The 13,738-nt window shown below is 42.3% G+C and overlaps 2 protein-coding genes across 2 annotated transcripts; both read right to left on the bottom strand.

The window, feature by feature from the left end:
• Positions 1-1,347: 1,347 nt before the first annotated feature.
• LOC110869985 (uncharacterized mitochondrial protein AtMg00860-like) lies at positions 1,348-1,881 on the bottom strand. Its single transcript, XM_022119182.1, has one exon. It carries the CDS (start codon positions 1,879-1,881, stop codon positions 1,348-1,350), a length of 534 nt encoding a protein of 177 aa, XP_021974874.1.
• Positions 1,882-2,276: 395 nt separating this feature from the next.
• LOC110869986 lies at positions 2,277-3,764 on the bottom strand. The gene is made up of 2 exons (XM_022119183.1): positions 3,362-3,764; positions 2,277-3,250 (listed from the first exon to the last, which is right to left on the bottom strand). The coding sequence occupies exons 1-2, from the start codon at positions 3,762-3,764 to the stop codon at positions 2,277-2,279; spliced, it is 1,377 nt and encodes a 458-aa protein (XP_021974875.1).
• Between the last annotated feature and the right edge of the window lie 9,974 nt (positions 3,765-13,738).

The raw sequence follows: 13,738 nt of genomic DNA, 5'->3' as shown, positions 1-13,738 counted from the left end.
GTCGTCTGCTTCGATCTGCGTAGGCCTTTTGTCGATCTTGGGCCGCTTTTAAACGGGCTCGCACAAGATCGATCTTTTCATTAGTTTTAGCTACTACATCATTGGGTGCAAGTTCTCTTTGCCCCACCTCTCCCCAACAAATGGGAGTTCTACACTTCCTCCCGTACAACATTTCATACGACGCCATTTGAATGCTATTGTGGTAGATATTGTTGTACGAAAATTCCACCAATGGCAAGTGGTCATCCCAGCTCCCCCGGAAATCTATAGCAGACGCTCGCAGCATGTCAATAAGTGTTTGAATGGTTCCCTCAGACTGACCATCCGTTTGGGGGTGCAAGGCTGTGCTGAAATTTAAATTTGTACCCACACTCTCATGGAAACCTTTCCAATATCGAGATGTGAATCGGGTATCTCGATCCGACACAATAGATACAGGGACTCCGTGTCGAGATATTATCTCGTTAACATAAATCTCCGCCATTCTTTCAGAAGAGAAAGTCTCCCAAATGGGTAAGAAGTGCGCGCTCTTGGTGAGGCGGTCCACGATCACCCATATAGCATCATGACCTTTCCTTGTCTTAGGAAGCTTGGTCACTAGGTCCATCGTCACTTCTTCCCATTTCCATACCGGAATTTCTAACGGTTGCAACCTTCCGTATGGTTTCTGATGTTCTGCCTTTACCTGCAAACAGGTCAAACATCTTGCAACATACTTGACGATATCACGTTTCATACCGGGCCACCAATAACTTTTCTTCAAATCCAAATACATTTTTGTAGCTCCTGGATGAACCGAAAATCGGGATTTGTGAGCTTCTTCGAGTAACACGTCTTTTGCTTCGCTAAACAAAGGTATCCATATCCGGCCATACATTGATTTAATTCCACTGGGTCCTTCTTCTAATTTATCAACAAACCCCTTTGTTCTTTCCTTTCTTGAATCCATTTCGCTCAGCGACTTAACTTGGGCTTCCTTAATCATTTCGAGAAATCGAGGTGTAACTACCATTTTCATGGATTTCACTTGAATTGGAGGCGGATAATCCTTTCGGCTCAGGGCAACGGCCACTACATTTGCCTTGCCCGCATGGTAAAGGATTTCACAATCATAATCTTTAAGGAGTTCTAACCACCTTCGTTGCCTCATATTTAAGTCTTTTTGCTCGAAATAGTATTTAAGGCTTTTGTGGTCAGAATAAATTGTGCTTTTCGTACCGTATAAATAATGCCTCCAGATTTTCAAAGCGAACACTACTGCTGCTAATTCCATGTCATGGGTTGGATAATTACTTTCATGTGTTTTCAGTTGCCTTGAAGCAAAAGCAATGACTCTACCCTTTTGCATTAAAACACATCCCAACCCTTGGTATGATGCATCAGTAAACACCACCAAGTCTCCGTTCCATCAGGTAAGGTTAGCACCGGGGAGCTCGACAGCTTCTTTTTCAAGGTTTGAAACGCCTTTTCTTGATCTGTACCCCATGTAAACTTTTCATTCTTCTTGGTTAACTTGGTCAACGGCAGGGCCAATTTAGAAAAGTCTTGAATAAACCTCCTATAATAGCCTGCTAAACCCAAAAAGCTTCTCACTTCACTTGGGTTCTTTGGAGGTACCCATTTCATAACAGCTTCCACTTTTGACGGATCCACTAAGATACCATCTGCATTAATCACATGACCGAGAAATTGTACTTCTCTAAGCCAGAAAGCACACTTAGAGTATTTCGCGTACAATTTCTCCTTACGGAGCACTTCAAGAATTTCACGCAAATGGCATGCATGTTTGGCTTCACTTCGGGAATAAACTAAGATATCGTCAATAAAAACTATAACGAATTTGTCTAACATGGCCCGACAAACTCGATTCATAAGGTCCATGAACACGGCGGGCGCGTTCGTTAACCCAAAGGACATTACTAAGAACTCGTAATGTCCGTATAGCGTTCTAAATGCCGTCTTTGCCACATCCTCATCCCGTACCCTTAACTGATGGTATCCGGATCGTAAATCAATTTTTGAAAACCAACTTGCCCCTTGTAACTGATCGAAGAGATCATCGATTCGGGGCAAGGGGTATCGGTTCTTCACCGTCAGCTTATTCAACTCTCGATAGTCGATGCACATGCGCATCGAACCATCTTTCTTTTTGACAAAAAGTACAGGCGCACCCCAGGGCGATACGCTCGGGCGTATAAATCCCTTGTAGAGCAATTCTTGTATTTGAACCATTAACTCCCGCATCTCAGTTGGGGCCAACCTATAAGGAGCTTTGGCTACGGGTTTGGCATCGGGATATAATTCAATCTTAAAATCCACCTCACGATCTGGTGGAAGCCCCGGCAAATTTCCGAAAATACATCAAGAAACTCGTTCACAACTTCAACCTCTTCTATCTTATGGGTATTCTGCTTAGTATCCACCACGTAGGCTAGAAACGCCTTGCTTCCATTTCGCACATACTTGAATGCTTGGACTATAAAACAAAGCTTCGAATTAACATTCCTTTCCCCTTGTATACTCACTCGTTTTCCTCCCGGTGTTAACACATGAATCACCTTTTTCTCGCATTGAATTTCGGCATAATGTTTGGCTAGCCAATCCATGCCAACTACAACCTTGAATTCTCCCAAAACCATGGGAATAAGGTCAATGGCAAACTTCTCATCTTCAACGATAATTTCACAATCTCTACAAACTTCGTGCAACAAATAACTCTTACTATCCTCTATCTCTACTTCTAATGGCACATGCATTCTTTCGATTCTAAAAGAGGGGTGCGACGCTAATTCACTTGATACAAACGATCTACTGGCTCCAGTATCAAATAACACGTACGTAGGCATCAAGTTCAACAAGAATATACCTAATACAACATTCGGGTGGTCCTTTCCTTCTTCAGTCGTGATCTGAAACATCCTCCCCTTAGCTCTTGGGGCTTCCTCCTTTCTTGCTTCCTTATCGGTTTTCTGTTGAAGCTTGGGACATTCAGCCTTAATATGACCCGGCTGGAAACAGTTATAGCACGTTCTGGAAGGATTAGGACACCTATAGTATGGATGTCCCTCTTGACCACAATTGTAACAGCCCTTCTTCCCTTTCAAGCACTCCCCCGTGTATAACTTCCCGTACGTTTTGCATTTCGGAATGCTACCCTTCGCCTTATCCTTCTTGCTCTGATCTTGAAATTTTTGTTTCTTCGACGGGCTTGAGCTGGGAACATTCTCAGACACTCTCTTCTCACCTCTTTCTACCTATTTTCTTAGTTCAATCTCCCTCTCTCGGGCTAAGTTAATGAGCTCATTCAAGGTTTCACATTTAGCGCGAATTATGAACTCCAGATATTCAGCCTTCAACATACCATGATAGCGGTTTATCTTCATTCTTTCCGTTCCCGCTATTTCTTTACAGAATTTCAGTTTGTCAGGGAAAGTGTTGGTGATTTCATCAATGGTTTCGTCTTTCTGACGGAGATGTAAGAAATCTTCTTGGATCCTGTCAATGGCAGATTGCGGACAGTGGTACTTTAGAAAAGGTTCCTTGAACTCTTGCCATGTTAAGACTCGAACTTTGTCTTCCCCAATCTCTTTACTATAAGCATCCCACCAGTCTTTAGCTTGGAGTTGTAACAAACTGGTGGCAAACATCACTTGATCCTCTTTTTCACAATGACTCCTTACGAACACCGCCTCAGTACTTGCAATCCACCTTTGACATGCTATAGGATCAATTTCTCCTTTGAAAGGTAATGGGTTGCACGCCATAAATTCTTTGTAAGTTCATTTGCGAGTTCCTTTCTTTCCTTGCATATCTCCAATCATTCCCTTCAACTCGTCCATCTTACTCGCCATCATTGTTTCCACCACTTCCAACACATGACTTTCCACTTCTTGGGCTAAATGAGGCGTATTTGCCTGCATTGCCTTTTCAATCTCATCCGAAATCATAGTTTTCAGTTGTTCTTGTTGTGTCACTTCATCCTCATTCGTATCCACCATCTACACATAAACATCGTTCTTTATTTCAAGCATTCGTTCATCCTTTCCATCATATAATCATGCTAATAATACATAACTTCCTTTGAAAACTCAACATTCATACATAATATCATTCTTTAGAGTCTTATTATAACGTTTTCAATACTCCCCGTATGATAGAAAACATCAAACAGAATAATACAATTGAAATAGGCTGAAAATGGTCTCCACCGTAAGCTACGGTGTCCACCGTAACTTACGGTGGCGTCTTTTTCCTTACACCACGAAGCTACTGTCTTATGGTAGGAATTCTATCCCAGGGTCTACCGTAAGCTACGGTAGCCACCGTAGCTTACGGTGACGCCCAACATACTATGGTGAATTTTTATATTTTTGCAGCCATTTTCTGACCCGTTCTAATCCAAACTGATCTGATTCATCCCGAAACAATTCCAAAACATTCCATAACTAAATTATTCGTAATGCAAAATTTCAAATTTTAAAGGTACTTACTTGCTTCGCGCCGCGGAACGAACACACACTTCACTCTTTACACGAGCTTTCGGTTTGAGTTCAAGCATTTGATGCTTAAATCCCTCAAACCTAGGCTCTGATACCAACTTGTAACGCCCAAAATTTTCTTTTAAATTATTTAAATATTGACGTACTTTATCTAACGAAATTTGGGCATGACCCATTCGTAAAAGGAGCGGTCCCCTGTTTTTCACATTCAAAATATATGTTTAACACGACACTTTTCAAAGGACATAATATATACCATCAAACAACTTGACACGCATACGAAATTCGATAAGTTCAAAATACATAACAAGAACTAAGTTTTTAACTACTAGATATAGACATAGTGACCAAAATATTAAGCCTTGTCTTCTTTACAAAAGTAGCGGAACATAAGGCGGGTCTTGAAGTGTGTTCGAACCGGGCGAAGCTTGAAAGCTAAACTTGAGATTTACCTACATAGCCACAACAATGCAAACTCATTAGAACTAAATTTCTTTCCTTAAACTCAAGAATCCAACTTACGGACTTGTAACCATTATGACATCCGCAACTTGTAATTTACTACATACTTTCATTCTTGCACGCTAGTATGTTCCAAATGGAACTTCATACCATTCCTTCTAATCTTACAATGTCATATTTGACCCGTTCTTAAAAGGGTCCACAAATATACCATTTTCATACTCGATTCAATTTGACCATCTAATGTTAAACACATCAATATAATAAAAACCATGAAATGTACAAATAGCATACCTCGTTCTTGATTTCCTTGTTGCTTCGCGTGACTCGAACCTTCTTCCTTTACACCTATACACCTATACATAATCATTCATACTTAGAATTCAAGCCATATACATATTAACATACATTCCTTGATAAGATGTCATACATTTTTAACTCTTACTTCACAAGCACATTCAAATCATGATTTTTACATAAATTTTATGGTTAATGTGGCTGAATTCTTTATTGAAGCATTTCATCAAACACTTGGTGTGCACAATATCAACAAAGCACAAGGTACAAGTGTTCATAGCATATTTCTACTTGTTCACTTTCTAGTCTAACAAGAAGCAATCAAATTCGCATCTTTCTTTCATCCTACATTAACTTATCTAATTTCTCTATCACATACAGATTATGCATCAATTCACATCTATAAGCATATTATTATAAATCATCATGTTCATCATACTCCTACAACAAGTGGGTATGAACCCTAATCACCCAAACAATCGAAATTAAACAAAATTCTCAACCTATTGTGAATTCCTAACTCGCAATTACACAAGATTTCCACATAAATTCATGATTGGGTTAAAACCCACTTTCTACAAACCACCAAATCAGAATTTTCGACTTACCATTTGTTGAACAAGCTTAGAGGGTTAAAGATTTGAGTTCATGCATTAGCTTGGGCTCTTAATTCCTTCTTAATCTTGTGAATTTCTGAAACTAGGGTTTTCTCTCTGGTTCTTTGCTCCTGGTCGATCCATAGAACACACCAGAAGGTGTGTTTTGTGTTTTATTTTGTTTATTAAAAACTTTCATCACTTTTTACAAGTTCAGCCCCTCTAATTCTAATGGTTGATTATTAACACATCAACTTTCATTCTTGTTGAACTAATACCACATTCTTTTAACTTAGTTAATATTACAAAATTAGACATTTAAGGCAGCATAAATAAATTGCGTATTTTGGGGTGTTACAAGTCTACCCCCCTTAAAAGAGGTTTCGTCCCCGAAACCTTAACACGTACCAAATAATGTCGGGTAGTGCTCCCTCATCTCATCTTCTAACTCCCATGTAAGATCCTATCCTTTCCGATGTTGCCATTGCACCAAGACTTGCTTTATAGTTTTGTTCCAAAGGTGCGTTACCTTGGAATCCTTGATAGCTATTGGTCTTTCAATGTAATTCAATCTTTCGTCCAGTTCAATATCGTCAAGGGGCACGTATGCCGTCCCATCCGCTAAGCACTTTCTCAATTGTGACACATGGAATGTGTCATGTATTCCGTCTAAGGTTGGCGGTAATTCCAACCGATATGCTACCTTTCCAACCCGGGCTAAAATCTTGAAAGGTCCTATGTAACGGGGGCCTAGCTTTCCTCATTTACGGAAACGGATTATACCTTTCCATGGGGAAACCTTTAATAACACATGATCACCTACCTGAAACTCGATAGGTCGTCTGCTTCGATCTGCGTAGGCCTTTTGTCGATCTTGAGCCGCTTTTAAACGGGCTCGCACAAGATCGATCTTTTGGTTAGTTTTAGCTACTACATCATTGGGTGCAAGTTCTCTTTGCCCCACCTCTCCCCAACAAATGGGAGTTCTACACTTCCTCCCGTACAACATTTCACACGGCGCCATTTGAATGCTATTGTGGTAGCTATTGTTGTACGAAAATTCCACCAATGGCAAGTGGTCATCCCAGCTCCCCCCGAAATCTATAGCAGACGCTCGCAGTATGTCAATAAGTGTTTGAATGGTTCGCTCAGACTGACCATCTGTTTGGGGGTGCAAGGCGGTGCTGAAATTTAATTTTGTACCCATACTCTCATGGAAACCTTGCCAATATCGAGATGTGAATCGGGTATCTCGATCCGACACAATAGATACAGGGACTCCGTGTCGAGATATTATCTCGTTAACATAAATCTCCGCCATTCTTTCATAAGAGAAAGTCTCCCGAATGGGTAAGAAGTGCGCGCTCTTGGTGAGGCGGTCCACGATCACCCATATAACATCATGACCTTTCCTTGTCTTAGGAAGCTTGGTCACTAGGTCCATCGTCACTTCTTCCCATTTCCATACCGGAATTTCTAACGGTTGCAACTTTCCGTATGGTTTCTGATGTTCTGCCTTTACCTGCAAACAGGTCAAACATCTTGAACTAATACCACATTCTTTTAACTTAGTTAATATTACAAAATTAGACATTTAAGGTAGCATAAATAAATTGCGTATTTTGGGGTGTTACAATTTTGAGTTCTTAGTGATTCCTTTTGGGCTCACTAATGTGCCAGCAGCATTCATGGACCTCATGAATAGAGTCCGCAAACCATATTTAGATAAGTTTGTCATTGTCTTCATAGACGACATACTTATCTACTCTCGTAGCCAAGTTGATCACGAGAAGCACCTTCGATGTATCTTAGGATTGCTTCAACAGGAGAAGTTGTATGCTAAATTCTCCAAATGCGAGTTCTGGCTTCGCGAAGTCCAATTTCTTGGACATGTTGTTAGTGAGCGTGGTATCCAAGTTGACCCCGCCAAGATAGAAGCCAATATGAATTAGGAAGCACCGAAGACGCCTACAGAAATTCGCAGCTTTCTGGGTTTAGCTAGATATTATAGAAGATTCATTGAAAACTTCTCAAGGATAGCTGCACCATTAACTTCTTTGACCCACAAGAATGTGAAATTTGATTGGGGTCCAAAGCAACAAGAATCTTTTGAGATTCTTAAGCAAAAGTTGAGCAATGCTCCGGTGTTGACCTTAGCCGAAGGAATTGAAGAGTTTGTAGTATATTGTGATTCTTCACACACCGGCATGGGATGGGTACTTATGCAGCGTGGCAAGGTGATTGCCTATGCATCAAGACAACTGAAGGTGCATGAAAAGAATTACACCACCCATGATTTGGAACTGGGTGCCGTTGTATTCGCATTAAAGTTGTGGAGACATTATTTATATGGAACCAAATGTGTGATCTACTCGGATCACAAAAGTCTCCAACATCTATTCAATCAGAAAGAGCTCAATATGAGACAACGCCGTTGGATGGAAACTCTGAATAATTATGATTGCGAAATTCACTACCATCCAGGTAAAGCGAACGTGGTCGCTGATGCTCTAAGTCGAAAGGAAAGAGTTAAACCGATCAGGATCAATGCCAAGAGCATTGAGCTGAAGAATAGTCTAAATGAAAGACTATTAGCTGCACAGAAAGATGCGGTTTTGTAGGTTAACCTTCCAAACGAAAAGTTAGGTATAACTGCTGAGCAGTTAGCACCTGGCAAGGATGGCATTCTCAGAATGAATGGAAGAATTTGGGTTCCTATTCAGGGAGGGCTTTGAGATGTAATTCTCCAAGAAGCACACAACTCCAAGTACTCAGTTCACCCTGGAGGTGACAAGATGTATCAGGACTTGAAGGCTAATTACTGGTGGATAGGTTTGAAGAAATCTATTGCCACAGATGTAGCTAAGTGTCTAACTTGTGCTCAGATTAAAGCTGAACATCAAAAGCCATCAGGTCTGCTTCAACAACAAGAACTCCCTACGTGGAAGTGGGAGATGGTAACCATGGATTTCATAACCAAGTTACCTAAAACAAGGCATGGAAATGATACCATATGGGTTATTGTAGATAGACTGACTAAGCCAGCACATTTCTTACCCATCAAGGAGACTCATAGTGTCACACCCCCAAAATCCACACGCGGAGTACCACCGCTTGGAGGCGTGACATGACCAGGATCAAGCCACCAATCATATTGAACATGTAAGTAACAAGTAAAAGTAAATGTCATTCCTCAATACGAATGGCGTTTTCAAAACCAATCATAAACAAGTGTGTAGCGGAAGCATTAATGTAAAAACCCAAATATAAGTGTAAAGTTGATATGTCATAAAAGTGTTTATCATAATATCGCAATCCGTGCCCACAACGACTGCGCCTCCCGTGCAAGCTCCATGGGTACCTAAGGTCCTGCAAGGCATGTAACAGAGAGTCAACAAACTAGTTGAGCGAGTTCACAGTGGTCATTCAGTGTTCCTGAAAGTATAGTAATTCGTATGTTCGTTTAGTAATCCATGTATCGTATGCATTTGTATCGCAGCCCTCTGGGCATGTGTGCGAAGATTAGTGGGAGGTTTCCCAAGTATTTCTAGACTAGGTATATTTGTATCGCAGCCCACCCGGCATGTGTGCGAAGTTTAGTGTATAGTTCGCAGCCATTCTAGGCATGTGTGCGAAGAGAAGTATATGTATCACTAGTCTAGCAGTATCTATCAATAATCCTTCCTTTCCCAAGGCCCATAGTACGTAATCCAGATAATAACTTAAGTACGAGAAATCTTCCAAACCCATTCCTAACCCTGGGAACCCATGCCTTGGTAAGGGTGTGAACTCACCTTGGTTTGCTCGGCAGATACACAGAAAAGTAAATAAGGCTATTTGGTGATCAACCACGTCCTACCATGGTTACATACAAGTCAGGTTCATATTCAAGTAGTGCACGCATGTTCTACACGTATTGTACACACGTAACGATCATAGCATACACGTATAATCATGGCAGTTCAACAACAGTACAGTCACGTAAACAAAGTCCAAGTATGCGGCCCAAATGGTTGGGCTCGTAACAGTGTGCAAGTCCAACAGTGTGCATGTGTTCGTGGTCTCGAGTCGAGACAGTGTGGTCTCGAGTTGTAGTCCAGGAGTTCTCGAGTCACAACAAAGAAGGTCTCGAGTCATGCATGTACTAGCCGAGACTAGACGGTCTCGAGTCGCAACCGGACCCGCAACCGTGGTCTCGAGTTGTGCTGTTTGTGTCGGTGTTGTGGTCTCAAGTCGAGACAGTGAGGTCTCGACTCGCAATCCCTTGTCGAGACTATGAAGTGTAACCGATTTCCTGATTTCCTTAATGCAAGCTCAATAATTCCGTAATGTTTGCTAACAACTTTTGGCAGTTTCAAATCAGATCAATCAACAGTTTCTATCATGTTTTCAAACGAATCAAAACAGCAATCATAATCATTTAGCAATCCTAATCATGATCTAAGCAAGAACAATCAGTCCATTATCATGTGAAACATACAATCGGTGCGTTAAACTAGTAGATTCTAAACTAGCATGCACCCTAGTTTAAGTGTACATCAAATCTGTTAACATGTTTTTCAATCTGTTCGAGTTGTATAAACATTAACCAATATATCTATACATGAGCCGATTTCAAGCATATCAACATTAACAATTTATAACACCATTAACCATATTCACCACATAGCGCATACATATCACAACATCATGTATAATACAACCAACCAATAATCATAACACTAACCGGTTGAGAGTGTGTAACGAGGATGATCCGGACACAAGGATCTTCGAGAGTTGAGAGGTTGCCGTCGGGTTCTAAGGGAAAACGAGAGAGAGAAAGAGAGCTTAGGGTTTGGTGTGTGTAAAGTGTTTTGCAACAATGAGGAGTATACCCCAACTCCTAGTGTTATGCGTGTAATTGGAGTGGGCCGAACCCATCATTGGGCCGCCCTTGAGGTCTCGAGTTGGGTACATGGTTTGCGAGTGGGGTTGGGCCGAGAGAAAGATGTGCGGTCAAGAACAAAGTGTGCGTCCCAAATTTGATAACATGTAACATAATAAAATTCATAACATTTAATGCAATCACACATATCAACTAGTCACGCAACGTTCATACAAGTTTCAATAAGCATAAAGAGAGGTTTGAAATACGAGTTGTCACATTATCCCCAACTTGAAAGAAATTTCGTCCCGAAATTTGGTACGTACTCACTGAGGAAGCTAGGTAAGTTGTATTGTTTACTGGTTTTCCTGGGGTGTCACATCCTCCCCCCGTTGATCTGGAATTTCGTCCTGAAATTCCGTGGTAGCTTCAGCCTCAGTAGTGGTTGTACTGTTCGCGAATAATTGGGGATACTTTTCTTTCATCTGATCTTCGCGTTCCCAGGTGAACTCTGGGCCACGACGGGAGTTCCAACGAATTCGAACAAGAGGGATTCTCGTGTTCTTGAGGACCTTAACATCCCGGTCCGTGATTTCAACTGGTTCCTCGACGAATCGTAACTGTTCGTCGATAGTGAGTTCCTTCAGAGGAACTATGAGGGTCTCATCTGACAGACACTTCTTCAGATTTGACACGTGGAAAACGTTGTGAACTGCACGAAGTTCTGCTGGGAGGTTCAGTTTGTAGGCCACCTTGCCTATTCTTTCTATGATTTCGAATGGTCCGACATACCGCGGATTGAGTTTGCCCCGTTTACCAAAACGAACCACACCCTTCCAGGGTGAGACTTTAAGTAGCACTTGATCCCCAACCTGGAACTCGAGTGGTTTCCTGCGCTTATCAGCGTAACTTTTCTGACGGTCGTGAGCCGCCGGCATGCGTTGCCGTATCTGAGCAATCCGTTCAGTAGCATCAACTACCATTTCTGGTCCTGTGATCTGACTATCCCCCACCTCTGCCCAACAGAGAGGTGACCGGCATTTACATCCGTACAATGCCTCGAATGGAGCGGCTTGGATGCTGGTATGGTAACTGTTATTTTATGAAAACTCCACTAAAGGGAGATGTTTTTCCCAGCTGCTACCGAAATCAATAACGCATGCCCGAAGCATGTCTTCTAGGGTTTGTATCGTGCGCTCAGACTGCCCATCCGTCTGAGGGTGATATGCTGTGCTCATGTCTAATCGAGAGCCAAAAGATTTGTGCATTGCTTGCCACAGTTCTGAAGTAAATCGTGCATCACGATCCGAAATAATAGAGGTTGGCACCCCGTGCCTTGAGACAACTTCCTTGAGATATATGTCTGCCAGAGTGGAGAACTTGTCCGTTTCCTTAATAGCCAGGAAGTGCGCAGACTTTGTGAGTCGATCCACGATCACCCAAATAGTATTGTTCCCGCGTTGGGATCTAGGCAGGCCAGTAACAAAATCAATGGAAATTTCCTCCCATTTCCACTGTGGTATCTTAGGTTGCTGAAGTAGGCCTAACGGTTTTTGGTATTCCGACTTGACTCTCGCACAGGTCAAGCATTTGCTAACGTAGGTTGTTATGTGGGCCTTCATACTAGGCCACCAATACGTAGTTCTGAGATCGTGGTACATTTTATCCGAACCTGGATGTACCGAGTAGCGAGACTTATGAGCTTCGTCCATTACTAGCTCGCGTAAGTTTCCATAATGTGGGACCCAAATACGCCCCGTTACATAATAGGCATCGTCTTCCTTCTGTTCTAGTCGTTGCCTTGAGCCGCGTAAGGCTTCAGCCCTGACGTTTTCTGGTTTCAATGCTTCTACCTGAGCATCTCGTATCTGTGCAGGAAGACCAAACTGAATAGTAAGCTGTAGTGCTCGTACGCGTCTAGGTAGAGTGTCTTTTCGACTTAGGGCATCAGCCACAACATTGGCTTTGCCTGGATGGTACTTGATGGCACATTCGTAATCGTTAAGTAGTTCAACCCATCGACGTTGACGCATGTTCAATTCCTTCTGCTTGAAGATATGCTCGAGACTCCTGTGATCGGTGTAGATAGTGCACTTGGTAACGTACAGGTAGTGTCGCCATATCTTAAGCGCGAAAACAACAGCTCCCAGCTCTAAATCGTGCGTCGTGTAGTTCCGTTCGTGAACTTTGAGTTGGCGCGAAGCGTAAGCAATAACTTTATCCCGTTGCATCAATACACAACCAAGCCCCTGTATCGATGCGTCACAATAGACCACAAAATCGTTCGTGCCTTCTGGCAATTAGAGAATAGGTGCACTACAAAGTCTATCCTTTAGGTGCTGAAAAGCAGTTTCCTGAGTATTACCCCAACGGTAGGTGACACCCTTCTGTGTCAGTAGCGTAAGCGGCTGTGCAATCTTTGAGAAGTCTTTGATAAATCGTCTGTAGTAACCCGCCAAACCCAAGAATTGGCGTATTTCCGTTGGTGTACGTGGTGCAGGCCAGTTCCTGATCGAATCCACCTTGGATGGATCAACATGAATCCCATCCTTGTTTACCACATGGCCTAGAAAGTGGACTTCACGAAGCCAGAAATCGTATTTTGAAAACTTGGCGTACAGCTGTTCCTTTCGAAGAAGTTCCAAAATAAGTCGTAGAAGCTGCTCGTGTTCTTCCTGATTCTTGGAGTAGATCAGGATGTCGTCAATGAAAACAATCACAAACTTATCCAGGTAGGGTTTGCACACCCTGTTCATAAGATCCATAAAGACTGCCGGTGCGTTTGTCAACCCGAATGGCATGACAAGAAACTCGTAGTGGCCGTAGCGAGTTCTGAATGCTGTTTTGGAGACGTCCTCATCCCGGACTCTCAGCTAATGGTAACCTGACCTCAGGTCTATCTTGGAGTAGTAGCTCGACCCTTGCAACTGGTCGAATAGGTCGTCAATACGTGGAAGAGGGTAGCGGTTCTTCACTGTCACCTTGTTCAGTTCTCGGTAGTCAATGCACATCCTGAAGGT

The sequence above is a fragment of the Helianthus annuus genome, chromosome 17 (genome assembly GCF_002127325.2).
Source record: "Helianthus annuus cultivar XRQ/B chromosome 17, HanXRQr2.0-SUNRISE, whole genome shotgun sequence".
Taxonomy (NCBI): domain Eukaryota; kingdom Viridiplantae; phylum Streptophyta; class Magnoliopsida; order Asterales; family Asteraceae; genus Helianthus; species Helianthus annuus.
Note: the sequence above shows the minus strand (reverse complement) of the source record. Positions and strands in the feature narration are given on the sequence as shown.

Coding starts and splice junctions, on each gene's coding strand:
- LOC110869986 (XM_022119183.1), bottom strand. CDS start 3,764: ATGGCGTGCAACCCATTACCTTTCAAAGGAGAAATTGATCCTATAGCA. Junction 3,251..3,361: donor GAAGATAAACCGCTATCATG/GTATGTTGAAGG, acceptor GAAAATAGGTAG/AAAGAGGTGAGAAGAGAGTG.
- LOC110869985 (XM_022119182.1), bottom strand. CDS start 1,881: ATGGACCTTATGAATCGAGTTTGTCGGGCCATGTTAGACAAATTCGTT.